This window comes from Camelus dromedarius, chromosome 36, assembly GCF_036321535.1.
Source record: "Camelus dromedarius isolate mCamDro1 chromosome 36, mCamDro1.pat, whole genome shotgun sequence".
NCBI lineage: Eukaryota > Metazoa > Chordata > Mammalia > Artiodactyla > Camelidae > Camelus > Camelus dromedarius.
In genome coordinates, this window is record NC_087471.1 from 10,760,888 (window position 1) to 10,782,434 (window position 21,547).

General features: G+C 40.9%; 1 protein-coding gene across 1 annotated transcript in view; it reads right to left on the minus strand.

Moving 5' to 3' along the window:
• XKR6 (XK related 6) overlaps nt 1-10,761 on the minus strand; it is a 223,456-nt gene extending 212,695 nt beyond the window's left edge. The window contains exon 1 of the mRNA XM_031442049.2: nt 9,998-10,761. Coding sequence (XP_031297909.2) covers nt 9,998-10,725 — 728 coding nt within the window. The 5' untranslated portion in view covers nt 10,726-10,761. The remainder of the gene's footprint in view (nt 1-9,997) is intronic.
• Between the last annotated feature and the right edge of the window lie 10,786 nt (nt 10,762-21,547).

Genomic DNA, 21,547 nt, shown 5'->3' on the forward strand with positions numbered 1-21,547 from the left:
TTATTTCGGTGTGTGTAGGTTTTCGGTGTCCTTGCTGATCCACTGTGCTAGTACCTTACCAGCATGGAGCAGCAGAGTCAAACACCGATAATCCCCTCCCAAGCCCTCCCCTAGTTCTTCCTCCCCGTGAATCCATCAAGCAGAGTGCAGTCAAGTCATTTCTCCTCTCTGCTCCCTCTGTTCCCATTCCTAATGAGACTTATTTAATACCTATTACGTCACCTCTCCCCTTTCACTCACCAGTTTCTTTTTAGGAATCCTATCCTTGGCACTAATTTCAACAAATATAACATTTCTGAAAATCTGAGACATGAAATTCACTCTGGATTGGATATCAATTTCCCCAACACAATAAAATGCCTCTAACCCAGCACTTCTGGAGCACCAACAGTGATAATTTGTGTTAATAATGACCTTGAAGTACTTCAAATTTCCATAGTCGCTTATGAATCAAAAGAATACTCAAGCATATGCTGTACAGTTTTACTGCTAAATGCTTTTACAGTATTCTAAATCTTAAGCATAGTCTATGGCAAATAAAGCTACCATTTGATTAATATCCACTTTTGACAACCCATTTCCAGCTAAGAGTCAGGTCCGATCAGACACTGGTGTGTACTGCTTGGGGAACTTCCTAAAACCACAGGCTTTTTAAATATGTAGAGTCCAAGGCACCCCCCAGACCTGCTGTACCATAACCTCTTGTGGTAGAACCCAAACAGCCGACTCCCCAGACGATTCCGACACACTGCCAAGATTTGAAAACAACTGCTTCGCAACCTTAAGGAAAGAGCTGCTATTCTTGGTGTTTCCAACAGGTAAATGGAGAATCAACACAAGGGTGCATCTTCTCTGCGGAGCTGAATACTTCAGACTAGAAATCAGAGATCTCAAAGAACTTCAGCCTGTACATCCAGAGGCCCCAGGGCTTCACGATGATCACCCCTCCACTTCCAATGAGCCAGAACAGCAAAGCCCCAAAGGAATCAGTGCAAAGAGCCTCCTGATCGTATAACAAAAGAAATACGATAGAGAAAACTGCACATTTGTTGCCATCAGTGAAATCTGGCTTCAAAACTTTCCTCGGTTACCAGTGACTTATCAGATTACTTAACCTCCCTAAACTCATTTCTTCATCTGTAAAACAGGCACAGAAAAACTTACGAAAATTTAAATGAAACAATATTTGTAAAAGTAGAATTTCCATCACAGTTTCCTTTCCACTTTAGTAATTCCTATATGCCTCCTCCCCTCTCCTTCAACTGGAGACATACATTCTAACCTGTTAACATATACTTCTGTCAGCCCTTACCTCAGGTTATTGCTATTACAAAAGGACACACGAGGCATATTTTAATTTTTTCCTCCAAAACTAATATGAAGCTGTCTACAGACAACCAGTTGAAAACCCACCAGTGCCTAGATTCATAAAAACCTCTTTGGGACAGAATTTTTTTAAACTCTCAGGTCCTGATTCCAGTAGAGCAATGGCTCTCGAACTTCAGAGAGATAAGAATTACTAGGGAGTTCATTTAAAATACAAACCCCATCTCCCACCAGCAATTTCATAATTTACCCAGGAAAGGATCCTCAATGGCCCCTAAAATCATGAGGTAAAAGGTTGTCACAAAACAGGCCATCAACCCTTGCCAGAGCCTTACCCCACAAGTTAGTTACTGACTGTAAGGGGGAAAATGTACCTTCATACAGAAAAATCTGGCAGCCAGATCCTTAACCAAGAGATAAAACTCAGTGTCACTAATAGCAGGATGAACCAGGTTATCATGTGATATGACGCAAATGTAAGTAAAAAGCAGTACTTTTGATAAAAATATGCAGCCTGAATGTAATCAAGCCCCTAGACACACCCTCAAGTTTACCCAGGACACAGAAAGCAGCTGACACTTGGAGGAAACAAGGCAATCCAAAACAGGGAGCATACAGAACTGGCCCAGACTCCACAAAAGTCAACATCATGAAGAAAAGACAAATTTAAGCTTCGTTCTAGAGTTAAAGAAACATAAAAGCAATGCTGATTAAGCAATTTTGATTAATCCCTGTTGGTGGGGGGAGGGGGGTTATGAAAGACACTGCTGGGGACAAACGAGCAAATACGAATATGAAGCAGCTATTAGGTGATTTTCTAGAATTACAGACTAAGTATGGGATTATCGTTAATTTTCTTAGATGGGATAATAGTATTGTAGCTGTACAGAATTATTCTCATTACTTAGTATGTGAGAAGAAATATGGAGAGGTGCAATCTCACAATATATGTTAAACGCACATATATAAAGCTATCTATATCAAGTACAGAATCCAGGTAGATGGCAACAGGTGTTCAATACACTTCTCTTTCAGTTTCCCCGTGTGCTTAAAAGTTACCACAATAAAGACTGAGCAAAAATACATTCACTGGTTCAACTCCCTGAGGTTCTGATTCCTTAAGCCCATAGCAGACTCACAAATCCACATTCTCAGAAGCCCTGGCCCATCCTAATACAAGAGCTTCTCTGACCACTCCAAGAAACACAGCCGAGGAGAGAAAGCAGAGCCAGTCAGCTGTCTGGAAGGGCCTGGGTTCCAAATTCCCTGCCGGCTCTAACTTATCGGCAGGTTTCCGGAGCCGGGGATCTGGTGTCTTCCTCACTTCTGCCACCGTTCTTCACGTGTGCAGTATGTTTAAGATGGAATGAAAAGGGGGCATAATGGTGAAAGAGAGACTTTCTATTTCATGTACCTGTGATTCTTTGAGAGCATCTGGCCAGGACAAACAAGAACTATCATCCCCACCTCCCTTCCAAGGGTGCTGTGAAGCCAAGTGATGTGTCTACCTTCCTGTGAACTGAATAATCAAATTTCTTCCTAGAAATGAGTGATGAACATAAAATCTATGCTCTGTAAAGTAATGACTAAGATAAAACAGAAACAGCCTCCTCACAATTCAAAAGAGAAAAGGCCAAAATACTGCATTCAAAACAAAAGTTACTTTAAAAACCACTTGTTTGATATTTCAGGATAAAAGCAATACACACAAAGAAATTTTTGTTAGCAATACGCAAAATACTGAAGGATACTGTGGTTTGTTTTAAAGTATATTAAAATAATGCAGTATGCCAAGATCTACCCACATCAGACGTACAGAAAAGGAAAACCTAAGATTGACTTGTGTGTACAAGGCATTAACGTCTTAGAACAATATTCACTGACTCCTCCAAGCAAATCCCATCTTCCCCCAAAATTCAACTTAAACCAAAAAAGTATCTATATCTTAATAAAATACAAAACACAAAAAAATTCACTTGGAATCATTTCCTGAAACAGCTCACAACTGACAAGGAAGCTAGCATTTAAAAATGTTTTTTACAAACACTAACTTTTTAAAGCTAGAAAATACATATCAAACGATAAATTGCAGTAGGTGATTTGAGGTTCTTCCCCAGTTAGAAACGAATCTTGGTTAAAAAAAAAAAAAAACTCAGAAAAGCCTGCGAAAGATATAACTTAGATATATGCACTGCTTTAGCTTAATCTAACAGTAAGAAAACTTAAAAGATTATAAAAAGACACTTTAAAATAATTTTAGCTGAAATTGCAAATACAAAAAAGTAGCTAATAAACCAGCATAACAAGTTGCTCAGGAAGTCTTATCCACTATGAACATCAACATTAGCTAGCAATATATATAACATGCCTCTATAAAGTAGCAAAGTGATTAAAAAATAATGAAAAAAATTAAGTCAACATAAAACATGATAGGACTTCAAAGCAGCTCTGGGAAACATACACATTTTTTAATATTTTCATTGTTCAAACTACAGTCTGAAATTCCTTGTTTAAAACTTCAGAGTGCTAATACCTATAGCATAACACACTTTCTAAAACTGAGGGAACCTTAAAGATCAATCAATTTAACTCCTTACTTGATAAAATATAACAGAAGGAAATTGAGACCAGAGATCTTTTTGTAACCTGCAGAATGATAAACTGACTTCTTAACCCCAATGTTTCCCTCAATGCTTAATACTATGCTATGTCTTGTGTGTATATGTTTTGTTTTTGTGTTTTTGAAGTATCCCCAGTAGTGGTAAATAGTGGATTGTCTTCAGGCAAAAATCAGAAGTCACTAAACTTTTGAAATGAGGCTGTCTGTATTTTCAAGATTAAAAAAATAATAATGCTTGCAGAGCCAAATAAGAAATTCAGAATTTCTCACTAGAAGAAACTAGGTAACTTAGAGTAACATCAGGAGTAAACTAAAGTTTTCACCACAAACCTGTCTGCAGAAAGCAAGCTGCAAAGCAACCTGGTCCAAGGGGAAAATTGCAACATTTGAGGCACAGTTTCTTTTTGCATCCCGCCTACTCTTTCCCACACTCTGGAATGCATCCATCCCATAACCCTAACTAATTGATCTTATGAATACATTCTACAAAATCAAAGCAAATGGTGATAAAAGGCAGAAATGAACTGCTTGTGATTTCTGACATGTGTCTACTACATTTCCAGAATGCTAGTCTGCTGTAATACAAATTTTGATGTTTTGTTTCTAGATCATTCTGGAAATACTATCCGTCATCACTGGCTGCAATTTTACTCAAAGTGTGCCATTTTTTCATCACCTTCACTTGAAAATTCACCATAAATGTCAAGCTTTTACTGTTTCTGTTCACTTAAAAATGAGAAATAATCTTCAGAGACGCTCTCTTTGTAGTCACTCTCCTTTTAGGAAGTAGCTCTTTATCTAAATATAACTCTTCTTACTCTCACAACTAATCATGTATTTCTATGAATTTTTTCCCTCAAGTGGGGAGGGAGAGGCAAAGGAAATAACTAGATGAGACAATCTGATGTTGTTAAATTTGTCCCTTTTTTCCTTGATGGTATCAAAAAATTCACCCACTGTAAGATTATAATATTATCCTTCATTTTCTTCTAGTGTTTTTACAGCTTAACATTTTATGTTTACACTTCTAATTCTTTTAGAATTTTTGTTTCTGTAAAAACAGAGATCAATTCTTCCTCAACTGGCTAGTCAATTATCACTTGTTAGGTAATCTTTTTTCCCTTCACTGATTAGAAATGCTGCCTTGACTACCTACCAAATTCTCACAAACGTGTCAATTTATTTCTCTTTACTCTGCTTCACTACTGATTTGCTTAATTCCTCTACCAGTGGCACAATGTTCTAATTATTGACACTTTATAGCATATTCACTTTTTGATAGTGTAAGTCTCAAAATTTTTCTTTTTCCAGGTTTTCTTGACTACTCAAACACATTACTTTTCTCAGATCAATTTTTCCCAAGTTTCTCTTCAAAAAATCCCACTGAGTTTCTTTTGAACTGTAATTCCATTAAATTTATGGACAAAATGAAAAAAAAAGATATTTTTACAATACTGACATTCCCACCCAGTAATAAGCAGACTATGTAAAGCCCCCTAAACACACACACACACACACATACACACACACACAATCTTTTAACATGACAATGACTGGTAATCATCCTGGACCCACAAGAATGAATTTCCTTATTTGTAAGGTAACATTTCTGCTTACAAATCACAAAATCCTAGAGCTAGAGGGACATTACCGATCACTCAGCCCAACACCTCTTGGAATCCTGGCTATGTTTACCTCAAGCCTACTTAAGAGAATCATTTCAAAATTAATTTCCCTTTTACATGCAACACAATCATAAAAGTGCTATTTGAATTACATAAAAGGCAAAGGAGGCTACATTTATTGAAGAATGCTTTGAATCTAGGAATCCTTTTAGAATAAGATCCATACTTAGGCTCCAAGGAAAAAACATTGAGTACTTTAAGTGCACACACTTGAGACAGCCTCAAGTACTGTACTTAGACACTCATATTTCCAAGGTAAACTCATTTTGTTATGGTGTTGTCCAGGAACCAGACTTCCCAGTACCAAATCATTCCATTCCCAACTGTTCCATCATATTTATTAAGAACACAAATCCAATAACAATCTCCAAATGGAATAAGCCTGAAACCCAATTCTAAAAGTGCTTCTCAAGCCCATCTGATCACCTGTGGAGCTTAAAAACAAGATTGCCTGGGTCTCACCCAGAGATTCTTCCTCAGCAGGACCAGCAATGCTCAAGCATTTTTTTGTTTAAGTTGTAGTAGGTCCTATTCTCAGCCAGAGTTAAGAACCACTGTTCTAAAATACTCAACAAGAACAAAGCCCCACAATATTCCAAGCATCCCTATACGGGGTGGGGGGAAAGGGAAAAGGGAATAAAAAGTTAGAAATTTTTTAAAATCTTCACCAGCCCAGCAACATTTGCTGCTGATTATACAGAGAGCTGTGTTCCTATATTAAACCAAGGACTTGAAACAGGAAAAAATGCTAAAACAAAGCTTTAGATTGTTCACAGATTGATGACCCCATTATGGTAGGTGAAACACCGTTTTCTTTTTTCTCCCTGGAAGGCAACCCTCCACTCCACCACATATACCAAGATGAAAAACAGCTGACATTCACTTTAAAAGTGTCAAGTAAAATTAAGACTTTAAGAAAAAATTTTAAAACATATCCATAAAAATAAACAAAAAGGGGGATTAATGATTTGGCTGCGACATCATGTCATGACATTACATGAAATTTCAAAGAACTGTCGGTTCTTGACTGCACTGAGCTGCCAACACACTAAGCACCCTCTGAAAGTAGCACAAAAGCAAAGAAAGACCGATCTGCTGAAGGAAAAACTTAGACACAAAAATGCAACAAGTACACTAAACCAAACTGTTCCTAAGATCCAACCCTCCAAGAAAATGATCTCACTTTCTAATAACAACACATTGTACTAAACCGAAGCCCGGTGTGACTCCTTCTCCTGGTATCAGTGACTCATATACCTGCTGTCCCCGGGAAAAACACCTGCAGAATAGAGCACGTAAGCTGGACAGTAAGTTTCACGTCAAGGCGTTAGTGAAGGTAAAGCACACACTCAGCAGACCTCAACCACACGCTGGTGCTCCGCAAAGCGCGGTTCATGAAACCGAATCACCCTACCAGCAACTACTCTTCCATGCTCCAATTCTGGCCCAGACAAAAGTATTTTCTTACAATCTGTGAAGCCATTTGGTAAAAGAGATGTCAGGTATTTTCCATCTTGAAGGGAAGTTTACCACCTCACTGTCAAGAGGAATTACTTTTCCTTAAATTAGCACTGTGCTTTTGTCCAAGCAAGAGTCAAATAATTTTACATTAAAAAAAAAAAGTGAAGAGACATACTCTGTGATTTAATGGAATCAGTTTTGACAACATAATAACTTCACTGACATCTTTTCTTAGAAATGTGGTCCAAACCAAATTCCTAGACCTTAACCCTTATGTCACATGACCACATGGAACAACAAAATTTAAGTAGCAAACATGATTAAGGGAACAAATGTAACCCTAAAAAATCTGAGAAGAAGCAGAGATGTTGTATGTTTACACACACTGACAAGTTTGCCAAGAGATTAAAATAAGGAAAGAATAAACACCTTTCTCCAAAGCTCTTATGATTTCCATGCAAGCCACATGCCTAACAGGTATTAAAGAGCAAATTCTGCTCCAGGAGTATTTCAAGCAAAACAAGCTTACCGAAAAAAATGGGAACAAAAAAGTAAAACCCTTCACCAGTAAATATTTCTTTTGAAGTACAGTGTGTTGGAATAAGTAACTTAGCTGAATTAGCATGTCTTTTAATATCTTAACTTTATGAAATATTTAGATATATATTCCAATTTTCAAAGACCAAAAATTCAGACATAGTAAAATCACAGGCATCATTTCAAAAAAAAACATATATATATATACATACCACTGTAGACCCTGAAAGCTCAGTAAAAATCCGAGTAATACACTATCCTGCTTCAAACAATTATAAAAGCTAAATTTATACCTAAAATGTCCTTTTCAGTTTGTCCCACAATCTGGACTTCTACTTTGCCAAATACAGTTAAGGTTTAGGTCAATGGAGGGGAAAATTATTCTGCCTAAAAATTTTGTGAAACAGAACTTCAATTTCAGTATGTCCCAAAAGCTTACTACTAAGAAACATCTAGAATGGATTACACCTGAAACAATTCTCTCAGGACTTTTAACCTGACACCAAGGTTTTGACTGCCCACATTTAAGAGTCTAAGACATGGAGAGAGAGATGTTCCGCTTGTTCAGTAGAAGACTATTAATTACATGCCGTTAACTTTTATTACTATTTCAAAATCTCTCTCTTCCTCATACTTTTTGTCCCTCTTGCCCTCATTCTTTATATCTTAACCTGCAAGTAACCAAAAAAGGCATCCTGCTCATCAAACACACTACCTTTGATTCAGTATGGACTGGGGTGTTTTTAGACTTAGATTTCAAATTCAAAACATATTTCAAAAATTTCCTTGACTCCAAATTATGCTCATAATAGATAGATAAAAGTTAACCAATCTTTTTTTTTTTTTAATTTCATTCCCCCTCTTGTTATCAACCCATCAGCAGGAAACAAATTAGCTGGAGACAAACAGAGCTGAGGGGGGGAAAAGGCTGCTTGGCTCAGTCTAGGAACACCAGTAAACAATCCTGAGAGCGCCAGGAAAATCAAGAACCACTCACATGTCCCTTATCCCGAATCTGCATGTAAATTTCGCAGAACAAAGTTCTTGAATTCACTTTCACAATTTGACTTAATTCAATCCTGTGCCTTCTGAAATGTTTTTAGTAAAACTTCTGAATAGAGGTCTGGACAAACAATTCAAAAGACAATGAACTTAACCTGAGTACATCTCAGTAAACTGAAATCCAGAGCACCTAAAATCTCCCTAGGCATAGGAGCCAGAGTCTAGGCAAAATGTCTTCTCACAGAAGCCATGTACCTGAAGAGCTCCGTGTGATTTCTCTTCAGTAAGATTTTTCCTCTTGCAAATACTCTTACCCACAACTCAGTTTCCAGAACACACTCAAGCTGATTTAAGTTGGAGGGCACAGATTTACCAAGGTTTTAATGGGCTCATTTCCTTAGTTTAGCCAGTTAAGGCTAGTAAAAAACCCAAAAAACAAAACAAAAAAAACCCTGCAAGTGGTTTGAGGGATTCACCTGGCAGATGGAAAATTTACAAAAGCAGGGGAGGGCCCGAAGGCCACGCTCCGGGCTTGTGTAAACATAAATCACCTGCGCACTGGTCTGGCTACCAAAATCAGTGCTCCACCAGAACTGGTGACCAGGTGGCTAAGTGATTTTCTGGAAGTGAGTTAAAAACAAACGCTTATGCCTATCACATACTATACAATTTTACCTGTCACTAAGAAGAGGGCACGTCTAAAACAGCAAAAAAAAAAAGTCATTTTCCTTCAAGGAGAGCAGCGGTTTGGAGTCATTTGCAGGGGATGGGATTGCAGGAAGGGGGGGAGGGGGCGTGGAATAAAGGAGCGCTAAAAGGAGAGGCAGCCAGGGGTTCTGCACAGGGCCCCACACAGGCCACTGCGGAGGAAAGACCGGGAAAGAGGGGAAGATGTCTCACCAGGGGACAAAACCGAGTGCAAACCGGCTGGAAGAAGGAAGGTTCCCCCCCAGGAGGCGAGCTAGGGTGCAGATAAAAAGCGCTAGCGGCTGGTTACCTTGGGAGACAGGGTAAAGGGACCATGAGAATATAAAGATCCAGAGAGATGGAGGGGAGGGAAAGGATGAGGCAGGGTCTCCGCTAAGTGCGAACCAGGGATGAAGACACACAAACCGGGTCTTGGGCCTCCCTGGGCCAAAAGGCGTGGCCAGGGATCGAGATCGAAGGATGGTCTTTTTGAGACGCCAGGGTAAGTGCGTGGCAAACCCCTCCTGAAAGACCCCGGGCCAGGCCCGTCCGAGGGGCCCACCTGCGGGGCACCTCGAGGGCGGGGCGCACTCCGGAGGGCTCTGGCCTCGCCCGCGGGGCCCTCTGCAGGGCTGGCTGGCCGGCCAGGCCCCCGCCCCCACCCCCGCAGTGCTCTTACCTCCACACCTGCCCCATCTGCAGCAGGTGGATGACCGACTGCCAGATCCACACGGAGAGGCGGCACAGGCGCTGCGCCCCTGGCGTGGCCGAGACCCCCACGCCGTGGCCGTAAGTGGCCCCCATCATGGGGGGGCCCCGGCTGGTGAGCCCCTCCACGGCGCCCAGCCCGCCGCCCGTGTAGTCCTGCACGAACCAGCGGAAGCTCAGGCTCTGCACCAGCAGCGACGGCACCAGCACGAAGAAGAGGGTCAGCCCGAAGTAGCCGTAGTCCCCCTTGCGGTAGTAGTCGAGGGCCAGCCACAGGTCGGTGCCCACGTCCCCGAAGAAGACCAGTAGCGCCAGCACGATCCACAGGCAGTCGAGCCACGGCCGCTCCACCTGCGGCGGCTGCGGCCGCTCGGCCGAGGGCGTCGGGCGGCCGGCGTCCGCGGGCGGCTGCAGCGGCTGGTCCCCCCCGTCGGCGGCGGCGGCGCTGCGGCGCGGCTTCCTGCCCAGGAGGGAGCGCAGGCAGGCGGAGCGGCAGCCCCAGTAGCACGAGGAGGTGTTGCAGCAGTGGCAGATGTGCAGCGAGCTGCTCTCGCCAGGCTCGCTGCCGTCGCCGCCGCCGCCGCAGCCGCCTCCCCCGGGCTCCCCGTCCTCCTCGCCGCCGCTGCCCACCGCCTCGTCCAGGTTGTGCAGCTGGGCGAAGCCCACCCCCACGCCACCGCCATCGGATTTCGCCGCCATCTTGACTCTCTTCCCAGCTCCGGAGGTTGGGGGGGGAGGGACGGGTGGGGGGGGAAGAAGGCAGGGAACGGGGAGGGGGGGGAAACGAATGGAGAGGAAGGGGGGCGGGGAGGAAGCGGGGGAGCAAACGAACGAGGGGGGAGTGGGCCAGGGAACCCCCTCCGCTTCCGGGTAGTTGGCGTCACTTCCGGGCGAGCCCCCCAATCGCACGGCGCCCGCAGCTCCCCAGCCCTACCCTCCCGGCCAAGATGGCCGCCCTCCTGTGCCTCAGCTGCTGGGCGGGGGGCCGGGGGGTTCACCCCGCCAGGGCTCCCCTTCCCCTCTTCCGTTGACCCCGAAACCCATCAGGTTGACCCCTCGGCGTTTCTGAATCCCGCTGAGCCGAGTGAGGCGGTCCAAAGTGATCCCTGGAAGGGGCAGTGCCAGACGTTTTGGGGTCCCCTTCCTCAGCGTCGCAGCTCACAGCTTTCCTCCTAGAGAAACGCCCCCTAACACCCTCCCGGCTGCTGACTGAGGGGCGGGACCTCTGAGGGAAGGGGCGGAGCTAGTGCAAAGCAGGTGATTACGTGTCACTTCCGGGAGATAGGATGACCTCATTGTGTAGTTAAACACCCCACCATCAAAATGGCTGTGTCTCACCTCTTTGGCTGTTTGTTCTTTTCTTCTTTTCTTTTAAATTTCTCTTATTCTTTTCTTATTTTGAGGGTCTTTAGAAATTGCTTTGAAGTCAATTTAGAGTCCCACACACTACTTACTTATTCTCACTTCTATTTAGACAGCTCTCTCCTCTTTTACCTCTGTTGACCTCCTGACTTTTTTTTGTCACTGACAACTTTACCATCTTTTACAGTAAAGCTTCCACCATTCCCTTAAGAAGAGTACAGGCAAAATCCAGTTAAAAATCAATCTGCATCTTGAATGTTAGAGCAATGATTGAATTGGCATATTGTGACCTTGAGTGTATTTTCTTCACCATTGAAATTGTATTTCTATCAACTTTTTTTAAAGCATGCAATTCTTAAATTCTATGACGTTAATTTGGAAAATTCAGAAATAGAGTTTAAGCTGTGTCAATTACTTGTTCAAGCTATTTGAATGTGTGAAAATTGCCTTTTAGAATTTTTTGGTGCCAAGGCTCTGTCAGTAAACATGGTTTTAAAAAGTGAAAATGTTATCAATGTGCTATATCATTAAGATAGGTGCAGGGTACACTATTTCATCTTAACTAACAATTTACAAAAGTGTAGCATCACTGAATGGATTTGAATTACAATGATCTTCCAGTGAAAGTATATTTGAAGCCAGATAGAGCAAGCTACATGGTCACAGTTGTTACTGGTCAGGTGAAAGGAACATTTCGAACTTAAAAAAAACAGTAATAATGAATTATGCTGATTCACATACCTTGTAAAGTTGCATAGATCATTCACTTTCAGTTTTTGGTATCTCCCCTTTCATTTTTATTTCTTAATAACAGGAATACTGGGCTTAGCGATTAAGAAGGTACAAAATAGGTTTGAGTTCCAGTGACACCACTTGTCAGTTTTATGGCTTTGGGCAAATCCAGATTGAGTCTCAGTTCTCATGTAAAATGAGAATATTAGTATCTGCCCTACCCTCTTCTGAGACTTGTTGTGAGAGGCTCCCTCGTAGGTTTATTGGATGCTTTCTGAGTCATACAGAGATGTAAAAATTACAAAGAATGATCTATATCCAAGTTGAGGCCTCTGATCTAATCCCTGTGACTTTATTCTCTTGTTTTCCCATCCAGCCTGCTTTACTATCATCAGACTAAGAAGCCTAAAATTCTATCATGCTATTATTGCATAACCATTCTATCATAGTATTGTGAAAACATGTAATGGCTCACTACTGACCATGGTACCAAATCCAAGCTACACCCCTTAGTTTTAAGATCTTCCATAATCTTCTTCCCAACCTACATAGTTAAAATATAATCTCCACTGTTGAACAGAACACACTCTTAATAGGAAAATGTCCTCATTGTCCACACATATCTGGCTCATTCCTGCACTGGAGCTTCTGATCTTGTGGTGGTGGTGGTGGTAGTGGTTTTAATTCAGAAAATCTATTCACCTCCACTTTCTCTATCATTCAATTCAAAAATTCAAATCAATAAACTTTTAATGAAGGCCTACTAGGAAGAAGGTATCATGCTAGCAATGGCTCAAAATCACTCTCATCTTTCAATTTGTGTTTTAAATCCCACCTTCTTCTGCAAAAGTGTCCTTGATTATTCCAACACAGAATTGATACCTTCTTCCTCTGCAGTCTTGTAACATTTAGAATCTCTACCACAAATTTTAATTAATTTATACACAGTCTTACATTCTCTTAAGTTCCTGTAATGTCTTAAAAAAAACAGAACCACAAGGAACCATCATTTCACCCAATCTCTCATTTTAAAAAGAATCTGAGACTCACATATTGAAGCAATTTTTATTTGTATTTACTATGTATTAAGTACTTTGCCCATGCCCAAGGAATCCAGTGATAAACCAAGTCTTTAGAACTCCCAGAAAAGGGAGTAGACATGCCAAGATGAGGCTATAACAGGTGCAGAGGCAGGGACATGAAGGAGTACTGGGGCTCATTAAACTCTTCAGCGTGTCCTCAGCATTGGATGCAAGGAGAAGTATGAAAGGAAAGTAAGATGGTAAGTGTAGACTGGGGCCAATTTTTGAAGATACATAAATGTCAGACTTAAGACTTTGAAGTTGATCCTGTAGGCAGTGGGAAATCATCAGAGACTTGGATTCAGGGAGGTGACAAATTTAAGTTTTTGTTTTAGACAAATAGCTTTGATGGAAGTATAGAAGTTAAAGCAAATGTTAACAACATATGGGTGTCCTAAGCTAACTAATTAACTAGCATCCCTCTAAGCCAGTATTTTTTTTTTTTGGTTCAACATTTATGATCGAAGACAAGGAGAAACTAGTATTCTTTTTGATAAAAATCATATTCAGAAACAGATGAATTTTTCCTAGCCAAAACAGAATCAATTGTCTTTTTAAAAATTGGGAAAACAATTCTTTCTTTTATATAGATCTCTTGCATTCATCAGTTCTATTTTATGATTTTCCAAGCTAAAGAACTTTGAGGGAGCATATTAAATGATTTAAATTTTAGATCCTAAAATAAGTCACTTTTTCCAAATAGGCAGCGCTACGCAATGCATTATTTGATTTTAAAATCTCAGTGGACTGCCAACTTTTGGTTAATTATAATTACACATAATCTTTGGGAAGAAACTTTAACTAAATATATATGCCTGAATAGGATTTTTTTTTCCTACCCCAAATCACTGTCTAGTTAGGCATATGTAGTGAGCAGACCCTAAGAGGACTTTCAGTGATTCATCTCCTGGTGTTCACACCTTTGTGTAATCTCCCTTTGAATGTGGCTTGGAATTGCAACTTGCTTCTAACCCATAGAATATGGAAGAGGTGACAATATGTCACTATCCTGGATTTCATTACATTATAGAAGATTCCATCTCAACAGGCTGAAGCTAGAACTGCCCCCTCCCTTGTGGTCTGGATATTGGAGAAGCCCATGTGGCAAGGTGACCTCTAGGATGAAGAAGCAGCCTCCTGCCAATAGCTCGCAAGAAACTAGAGCCCTCAGTGATACAACCACAAGGAAATGAATTCTGCCAGCAACCTGAGCTTGGCAGCAGATTCTTCCCTGGTCAAGCCTCCAGATGAGAACGCAGCCCAGCCAACGCCTTTATTACAGCCTTGTAAGAGCTAAGTGGAGGACCCAGCCAACTTGTGCCTAAATTCCTGCCACGCAGAAATTGTGAGATAATAAATGTGTGTTGTTTTAAGCTGTTCAGTTTGTGGTAATTTGTTACAGAACAATAGAAAACTGATACAGCATGTAAATAGAATCAATTCACATTTTGCTAGTTATTGAGAGTTCTATACAAGTTCAGTTAATTGGTATCATATTTCTAATTGATTCAAATATGTTCATGCCTCTTATAGACTGAATTCCCCCACCCACAGCTGCCTTACCGGCCTGCCCCTTCATCCAGCTGCTAATTCAAACTTGGGTGCAAATGGAGCCAGAGAGACAAGTGGAGGGGCTGCTGTCGTGGTCTAGATGAATGTCTCAGGCCTGGGAGTCAGCTGTGGCATCTGGAAAGAGAACAGGAGATAGATGCAATAAACAACTTGGAGTCTTATTTCATGTTTGGACAAAAGCATTATCCTGCATATCTGGAGTATTGTGGTTGTAATTGTTGCTCAGGATAATGATCCTAAGGAAGGACTGGTGGGCATCAAAGAAACACTAATACAGAAGCTTCAACAGTATTTTTAACATTGTAGTTCTTGAGAGGTGGGCTGACAGCGCCTCATTTATTATTATGCTTTATATATGTATGTCCTATAGGTTTTTTGTTTGTATCAGTGCACATTAAAAAATATAAATACATTAAGATTGTTAACCTATTTCTCTCATAAGAGGACTGTGCTATTCGAAGGAGTGGAATATCACTTAAACACAAACTCTGCTAACCAGAATATCACATGCCCTAAGGACATAGTTCATTGAGATTGTTTTTATTTCCCATCTTTCCTTGCATAGGTAGAATAAGAACAAGGAAAGAGTAAGAAGCAAAACAAACCAGGATGAGAAGACAGGAAAGGAAAAAACCAACTGAGAAACTCCTTTTTATGCTGCTAAAACAGGGAAGGGAAAGAAGAAAGGCTGAGCTTGGTGGGAGGAGCAGACAGAAGAGAGAAAACACAGTCTTATATGTAACGGAGACAAAAATAATTTACGCACCGCATGCAAATCAGGTACTGTGAGGCTGAGCCAGGCACAGAGTGGGCTTTTGGGCCCACTCACAAGCTCTTCCAGACATGCAGCTTCCAACACAGCAGACACTGAGTAACAGGCACAGCAATTGTCAGCAGCGTCTTCTGCTGTACAGGACATAGAGCTCCCTCCTCATCACAACATTTCCACCAGTTTTCATGGGGTCAAGTACTATGCTCAGTGCGGTGCAGGATACAAGGCTGAGGAAGACACAGCTCGATCCTCCAAGGGCCTTCAGAGTAGGGAGGAGTCAGAAGACAGGAAAAATAACAACTTTCTAATTGAGGGATCCAAAGAGCTGAATTGGGCAGGCAGACATTGTTTTGTTGGGCAACTATAGTGTGTGTGTGTGTGTGTGTGAATCTAAAAGCCTCCATGCTTTCTCTACACTGACCCAGCTCCCACCCTTCCCCAACATCCTCACCACGACAGCTCACACATTTACTCACCTGCTTCGTCCCCGCAGGTCTCTGAGTTTGCCTCCCTCTTATGTAAGTGAATACATTTGATTCTTGAGTTGTTGTCACTTTTCTATCACCTTCTTGCATGATAGTGGCTAACACGGTGATGTCCTTGACTAGATCAAACAAGCCCTTTTCAAACTAACAGTTGCCACCTCCAGTTAGTGTGCTTTCTCTTCGCTAACATTGTTTCCTTTGTTCCCAAAACTAACAGTGCACTGATAGTTTTAGTAATTCTTCAAGAATAATTCCGAGCTCCTTTTCTTGATCTCTGTGTTAGAGGATTATTTTCTGTCTAGGCACAACATTGGACTGGCCTCCTTGCTCCCTATTAGCTATTAGTTTGTCTTCATTAAATTACACTTGCCATCTGCTGGTAGAACCTCAGGAGTCTCCAAGCCTTCTCCATCGCTCTCACCATTTATTGCTAGTTTATTCTGCCTTCTATCAGCTAAGTCAGCTGCAAACGAGGGGATCTGGTTTCCAATTCCTTCTCCCAAGTCTAATCTTTATAGTGGAAGTTCTTTGTGAAGATTTCCGGGTGTTGGGGGCGGGGACAGCAGAATATATATATACAGTTTTGAACACTTAACACAAAATTCAGTATCACCAAGCTTTCTGAGGAAAAAGAAAGTGAGAAATGTACTAAGTGATTCTGAACAACTTCACAATGGGTCATAAAATAATGAGCTCCAAGAGGATATATTTAAAAAGGAATAATAAATAGAAATAAAAACATATCCCTCAAAATATAATGCAGCAAAACCAACATGAAACAAAGGGGCATGGGTAATAAGTTTGAATCACAGAGCTCACATTTAGGCAGAGAATGTGTTGTTTTATTCTCCATTAAACAACTGAGTTTCTATTCCAAACCCTAATCTTGCAAAATCGGCAGGACTTCAGCCTCAGTCATCCTGGAGTGATCCTCCCCGACACGTCATAACGTCCTGAAGTCACACACAGAGTCAGTGTGTATTAGGTGGTTTAGGCCGTCATAACAAAATGCCACAGACTGCGTGGCTTCAACAGTAAAAATTTATTTCTCACAGTTCTAGAGGCTAGAAGTTTGAGACGAAAGTGTCAAAAGGGTTGGTTTCCCCTGAGGAACTCCCTCCTTGGCGTGTAGATGGTTGTCTCCCTGCTGTGTCTTCACAAGCCTTCCCTCTGTGCATGTCTGTGTCCTTATCTCCTCTTCTTATAGGGACTCCGTTAGGGTTGGATTAAGGCTTACCAATATGATCTTATTTTACCTTAAATACCTTTTTAATACCTTATCTCCAAATACAGTCACTCTTTGAGACACTGGGGGTTACGTTTCAACATATAAATGTTGGACTTTGGGGGACAGAACTCAGCCCATAACAGCCTGGAATGGGGTGACTTCTCCTGGACATCAGCCAGTCTTCCATACAGAGATAAAAAGCCTTGTCTCTAGCCAAGAAGTACCAGGTACACTCAGGCTAATGGCTTTCAAACAGTGCTGGGGTATCAGGCTGGGTCCATACGGCTAGGATCCCCTAGCACCTTGGTCTCTCATCCCAAGCACATCTTGCGTCACGGGAGACCACCCCTCCCCAAACCCTACGGTAATGAGAGAGGAGCCTCTGCTATTCCAACATCCCAGTCCTTGCTTCTGTCATCCAAATGGAAAGTTCTTCCTTTTGGTTTTGGGAAGACCTTCCCTACCCCAGACTCTCATCCTTAATAAATTTGACTTTTTGAAACAAAAACCTGGAGATCTGGCAGACTCTACTTCCTGCCTGCCTCTGCCTTCCCTTGGGTGATAAAGAATCTGCTTGAATCAAAAGAAACAAACAAGGGGGGAGGGTATAGCTCAGTGGTAGAGTGCATGCTTAGCACACACGAGGTCCTGGGTTCAATCCCTAGTGCCTCCATTAAATAAATAAACAAACCTAATAATCTCCCCCCCCCCAAATAAAAAAGAACTAAAAAGAGATTTAAAAAAGAAACAAAAAAGTGGAAAAATTAAGATTTCAAATTACTGTTCAGTTATATATAATTAATACACGTATCCATGAGTATTTGTACTTTTTCTAGTTCCAGTGTTCTAAGAGTTCCATTTAGTACTTTGTCATTGTATGACTTTTTTCAATAAAAATGACAGGGTCTTATAGAAGGGGAATATATTATTAATAAATATCATGACAAGTATTTATTGTACTTTACATTAGAGACACATGAAATACTTCTGGACCTCAGAGTATATACAACACAAAGGTGCAACTATAACCAACACAATCATTATTGCATCTGAATGTTCCTCTTTTAAAACATACTCCTTTTTCTGACTTAAAGAAAAGGATACACATTCTTGGTTAAAAACTTGAATATCATAAAATGAAAATTATCCATCATCCTACCACTCAGAGAAGGGGCCCACTAAGTTTTAGATCTCTGTTATACATTTAGACAGTCTATAACTAGTTGTTCATCTGTTTATATATCAACTGTATGTTAGATGTTTACAATGTGTAAGGAAATCCTTATGCTTCTGATAACTCTATAAATGCAGAACTTCTTACAACAGAGTTGACTAATGCCGTCTGGATCCAACAAGCCCCAGATATTGGAGATGGGACAAACACTTGAGCCCACGACCCACTATGGACAGATAATGGCAGCAGGTCTAAGACAGTGTTCCCTCCCCAAGAGGAGTCCGCTGAGCCTGTGGGGCTTGAGAAGTATGGCTGTGAAGCACCGTCTCCTGCATCCATGTGCCATGGCCAGTAAGAGCAAGGACTCTGCAGCAAGGTTGCCTGGCTTTGAATCCTGGTTCTACCCCCACATTTTATCTGTGTGATCTTGGATAAGTTACTTAGCCTCTCTGAACCACAGTATCTTCACCTACACAATGGAGATGACAACTACTTCGACGCAGGATATTGTAAGAGTTAAACGAGTTGGTACATGTGAACTTTTTGAACAGCACGTGCCACTTAGCACACAGTAACTACTCGCTATCGTTTGATTCTAATTGTGAAGGATTGTGCTCCACATGTCCTAAAACCATACAACCACACACTTTTTGTCTTCTGATCCTCAGCAAAAATGAGGATTATCAAAGGTTTGGGTCAATTAGTTGATGAAAAGGAGGCAGACAACCCACTAAATGGTTGATTGCAAGCTATAGCCTACAAATTTTAAAATAATCATCTGTGGTGATTGTTGCATGGTTTTGAGTAGATTAACTTATTTAAAACCCACTACCTCCAGAGAAGATTTTCCCAAAGGAGAGAGGACTTAATTTCCCTTCCTCCTTTTTCTCTCTCCCACCTCCACACTCAAAATACTTTATTTGGGGAATACAGGAAAGCAGACCCCCAAGGTTGACTAACTGCTGGAGAATTACACGTTCACTCGGGAATGGGTTTAGCAACTGGCCTGACTCTTCCAACATCCACTCTCCATCTTTTATCCCTCTTTGTTGCACCAGATTATCCAAGTGGTAGGAAATACGTTCACCATGGTTCTCAAGTTCCACTTCCTATAGTTTGTGCCACTGGAGAAATGCTAACAGACTTCTTTCGTTCTGAGTCCAAAAATCTTAGAGAAAGAACTCATTGTCTCTGTTTCCAGGTGCCCTTTTCCGGATCAATCACTGTGGTTGGGGCAGAGGGCAGAGTGAGTCAGGGAAGAACATCACAGGGTAAACCCCAGGACTGTTGGGTTCCCCAAAGAAGGGAAAACCCCATAAAAGTTCAGAACAAACAGATTTATCATTTACGCCTATGGGTGGCTGCCCAGCTGATAAGAGCATCCACTTCAGTATTCTCTATTAGAGAAATAATAAAATAGTCTTTTAACTTACTTAAATGTGCTTAAAACTGCAATCCAACTGACTTCTTAAGTGTTTAACCTCCTAAGATTCTGATTTCTGAAGTGAAAGCTAGCATTTCCCAAAGGAGAGGAGAGTTCACACAGCTGCTCTTTTTCTAGAGAAACAGAAATGGAACCCAGCTCTCCGGGCTTGTGCATTTGAAAACATCTGATTCAGGATGAAGAGTTTATGGATGTGATTTGTGGTTTAAAACAAAGAGGAGCTGGGAAGGGGAGTGTCTAGGGTAGGAAGGTTTTTGTTTGTCTTTTTATCCATTTGCTTATGAGAAGCAGAGACAGGAAAATTCAATTCGGTTAAGAACTTGCTCTGTACCAGGCATTGGTCTAGAGGTTTAACATGTGTCACCCTCCTGAAGACAAGAAATTGGGGTGGAGGGTATAGCTCAGTGGTGGAGTGCATGCCTAGCACGCACAAGGTCCTGGGTTCAATTCCCAGTACCTCCGTTAAATAAACAAACAAATAAACAAATAAATAAATAAACCTAAAATTACTTCCCCTCTTAAGAAAAAAGAGGAAAGGAAAAAAAAAAACCAGACTCACATAGAAAACAAACTTATGGTTACGAGGAGGAGAACAGGGTGGGAAGGGATAAATTGGGAGTTTGAGATTTGCAGATATAAACTATATGTAAAATAGATAAACAACACATTAATACTGTACAGCACAGGGAACTATATTCAATATCTTGTAGTCACTTATGGTTAAAAAGAATATGAGAATGAATACATGTATGTTCCTATATGGCTGAAGTAGTGTGCTGTACACCAGAAATTGACACATTGTAAACTGACTATACTTCAGTAAAAATATATTTAAAAAAAATAAATCTGAAAAAAAAAAAGAAAGAAAAGAAATTGTCCCCATTATGCCTTTGAGGAAACTTAGATGCAGAGAAGTTAAGTGAGTCCCCCAAGTTAGCAGCCAACAAGTGGTGAAGGTGGGGTTTCAATTTGAGTTCATCTGAAAGTTGACTGCAAGAGTTCATGCTCTTTGCAGTATACCTGGCAGAAAAGCAGAATAATAAGAGAATTGGTCTGAACTGGGGTAAGTAATGGGGTGGAGTCCTTCGTACCACATGGGTAAACTTTCAACTTTGAAAACATAAAACATGAAGTTAATGAACTACACTTTAGCTACTTCATTTAAGGAAATTATCAGAATCACCTTTACTGTCCAATGGAAAAAGGAAGACATTGTGTCAGGGAGGAAAGAACATAGGAGTGAGTGAAAAGGGAACATGTATACCCACTTGTGCATCTATTCAATAGCTCAGAAATTTTGCTGTTGCTTTTTTTTTTTTTAAATGAAGCTCAAGAGTGAGTTGAGATAGAAATTACAGGATCCCTTAGGATATGATAAAAAAAATTTTTTTTTAATTTGTAAAACACTGGTTTGGGTTAAGCCAGAAAGATTCCTTGCAGTCTAGAATTTTCATATTTTACTGTCTAATATTTTCAAGGTACTTCAAAGTTTTAGAATAGTTAAATGAAAATACAAAATCATCCTCACTGTTAATCAGTGCTCTTGCTTAAAATTTTAAAAACATAAGTACAAATCATATGGAAGTTAATAGTCCTTGGCTCAATTAATACTTTTTAAGGGCTTGTAATTATAAAAGAATTTTGAGGAAAATGTTTCATTCAAACAGAAA